The 2,719-nt window shown below is 39.6% G+C and overlaps 1 protein-coding gene across 1 annotated transcript; it reads left to right on the top strand.

Annotated features, from left to right (window-relative positions):
- Window positions 1–1,951: 1,951 nt before the first annotated feature.
- LOC104510957 (transmembrane protein 117-like) lies at window positions 1,952–2,228 on the top strand (the record flags this gene model as incomplete). Its single annotated transcript, XM_010153380.1, has 1 exon — window positions 1,952–2,228. A coding segment is annotated over exon 1 (277 nt), but the record flags the coding sequence as incomplete, so codon positions are not given.
- Between the last annotated feature and the right edge of the window lie 491 nt (window positions 2,229–2,719).

Raw genomic sequence — 2,719 nt, 5'->3', positions numbered from 1 at the left:
CAGCCGGGCGGCCGTAGCCGCGGGGGGTAGCGCGGCCGCGGGTCCCCAGGTCTGCGCCGGGGGCGTGGGGAAAGGGGTGGATTTAACAGGTTGCGATGGGCGGCTGCGGCGCGGCTTTCTCGGCACCCTCGTTTTGGCGTTGAGGTAGTAAGGAGCAGGCTTTTTACTAGCGGTTTAGCACTGCCGCTATTGCAAATATTGGTTTCTTGTGCTATAAACGCTTAGGAAGCTGCGTCTGTAGTTGGGTGTCTAATAACTCTCGGGTATCCGGCTGCTGCCAAAAATATCAGGACACAGAGTTGTTTTTCTCCAGCCCTGTTCTGCCTTTAAGATGGTTCATACACCTAAGGAGATACCAAAACTTTTCTTCCCGTTAGCAGGAAGAAAGGAGAACATCAAAGAGCTTTGGACACCCTTATGGCTCTAAAGGAGGTTTAATCTTCCCAAAGTGGTATCTTCGTAGGCTACTGGGCCAATGACCCTTGCTTTAAATCATATTATTCATAAAGTTTTCAAAGGGCTGACACTGCCTCGTGCAAACTTTGTTTAATTTTTTTTTCCTTTCTTTTTCATATGTAATTTATGCATAGTGGGACAATGTTAATTTTTATGATTTACTGAATGCGTTGTCTGAATCTGCTGAGAGTTCTTTCATCCTTTTGATTTAATGGGTACAGGATTCCTTGTAATTTTACAAAAAATGAATTGGGTTATAGAGTTAAACAATTTTGAGGGGACTACTTAAAGGGAGACACTGTAATTCAAGCCGTTTGTAAGTTTGGAAAGTGATACCTCGTCAGAAGTCCAGGAAGGGATGAGTAATTTATTGGTGGGCTTTTTTGTCTCTTTTTTTTTTTTTTTTCCTCCCCTGCAAGGCTTATGACATTTGCAAAAATCTGTACTGTTTGGCTGAGTACACTCTATTCTTCGAGGATCGTGCTGTAATAAACAAGCAATATTATTAGATACCCTTTTATTTTTTTTCTTTTCTTCCCACACTTGATGTCCCTTGAACAATTGTGGTGTTCCACAACAAAAAGGCCTTGTATCTTTGTGCACTCAAATTGGTTCAACAGGATGAAACGACTCATTTGTTGTGAATAAAAGAAACAAGAAATCAAATGGCGAACAACTGAAATGTTAAGCGTGCTCAGCTGCATTTTTCCATAGCTCTACCTCATAAGTAGGAAAGTTTCAAAATACATTTTTTATATTCATACAAAACTATCTGTGCTCAGGGCACTCTCATTTTCTGAGTTTTAAAATATACTTAATTATAGGTGTACTTGCTGAAGTCAATGAAAAGATTTCCACAGGCTTGCCTGAGCTGCAAGGATTGATTTTAGCAACTTTTCCATCATGTTATTCCTTCATATAAACACAAGTTTCTGATGTTGCTGGGGTATGCGCTTGTAAGCTTCCAGGAGATGAGGCAGTAGAAGACCTCACTGGACTTACAGGCTTGTTCCATCCTTCTCCTATAAGAAGAAAGATTCAATTTAGGCTTAGCATGAACAGTTGTGAAATCTGTGTTGTAATATTTTGGAATGTGGCTGTTATGGCACTCCGAGTTTCATGTAGCTGATCATGTTCTTACACGCTGTATTTTCATGCCCCATATGGAGATGTTCTTTTAAAGAGATAATATAGAAATGTTTGAGACTCAAGGTCCTGTGCCTGTGTTGTAATGTATGTACGTTTGTTGTTTTTGCATTGGAATGGCAGAAATTCAGTTTTTCTCTATCTGTATCTAACACTATGTTTTGATTGAAACTTTCATTGATAAGTATATCAGAAGCATTACAAATGACTGCTGACAAGGTTACAGTGATTTGATTTTTGGAGGGTGCAGGTATTGCCTAAGCTCCAAGAATTCTGAGTGTGTATATATAAAACATTGTGCATTTGTGCCTTTATATACAGGTGAAGAACAGTTCTGAAGTATCTGAGGATGGATAAAGACTTCCGCTACTACTTCCAGCACCCGTGGTCTCGCTTAGTTGTGGCTTACTTAGTGATCTTCTTTAACTTCCTAATATTTGCCGAGGACCCAGTATCTCACAGTCAGACAGAAGCCAATGTCATCGTTGTTGGTAACTGTTTCTCCTTTGTAACAAATAAATACCCTGAAGGAGGAGGCTGGAGATTTTTGAAGGTGCTTCTGTGGCTGCTTGCCATTTTCACAGGACTGATAGCTGGGAAATTTCTCTTCCATCAGCGCCTGTTTGGTAAGTTGCATGATGTTACTGACTTCTGATAATGGCTTTCTGAGTTCTCCTCTTAGCTTTCTACGCATTGCAATCCTGTAAGCTTTGCTATTATTATAATAGCAATAATAATAATGATTATTGCTTCAACTGTTTAAAGTTGTACAGAACTCAGTACATCAAAGCTTTGCATCATTGTGGAAATTAATGCCATGTCTACTTATGTGAGCATAATTCACAATGATTTCAGTCAAAAAAGGCTAAAAATAGTGAAAACTGACATGTTTGAAATACTTGAGAGGTCAGTGATTTTCAATATTATAAAAACACTCCTTTGCATCTTCAGACCAATTTTTAAATCTTATTATATGATTTTCTCAGCAATTTGCAGAAAAAGCATTGTTCCTTGGAGCGGCAACACTACGTGTCTTGTCAGAAGCCACATAAGTGGAAGCACAGGCTGTTGTTAGTATTAGCAGAGCTGTGCTGAAGAGCTCCCATGTGAAAATAGG

Source organism: Eurypyga helias, unplaced genomic scaffold (genome assembly GCF_000690775.1).
Source record: "Eurypyga helias isolate BGI_N326 unplaced genomic scaffold, ASM69077v1 Scaffold50216, whole genome shotgun sequence".
NCBI lineage: Eukaryota > Metazoa > Chordata > Aves > Eurypygiformes > Eurypygidae > Eurypyga > Eurypyga helias.
This window is presented reverse-complemented; position numbering and strand designations above follow the sequence as displayed.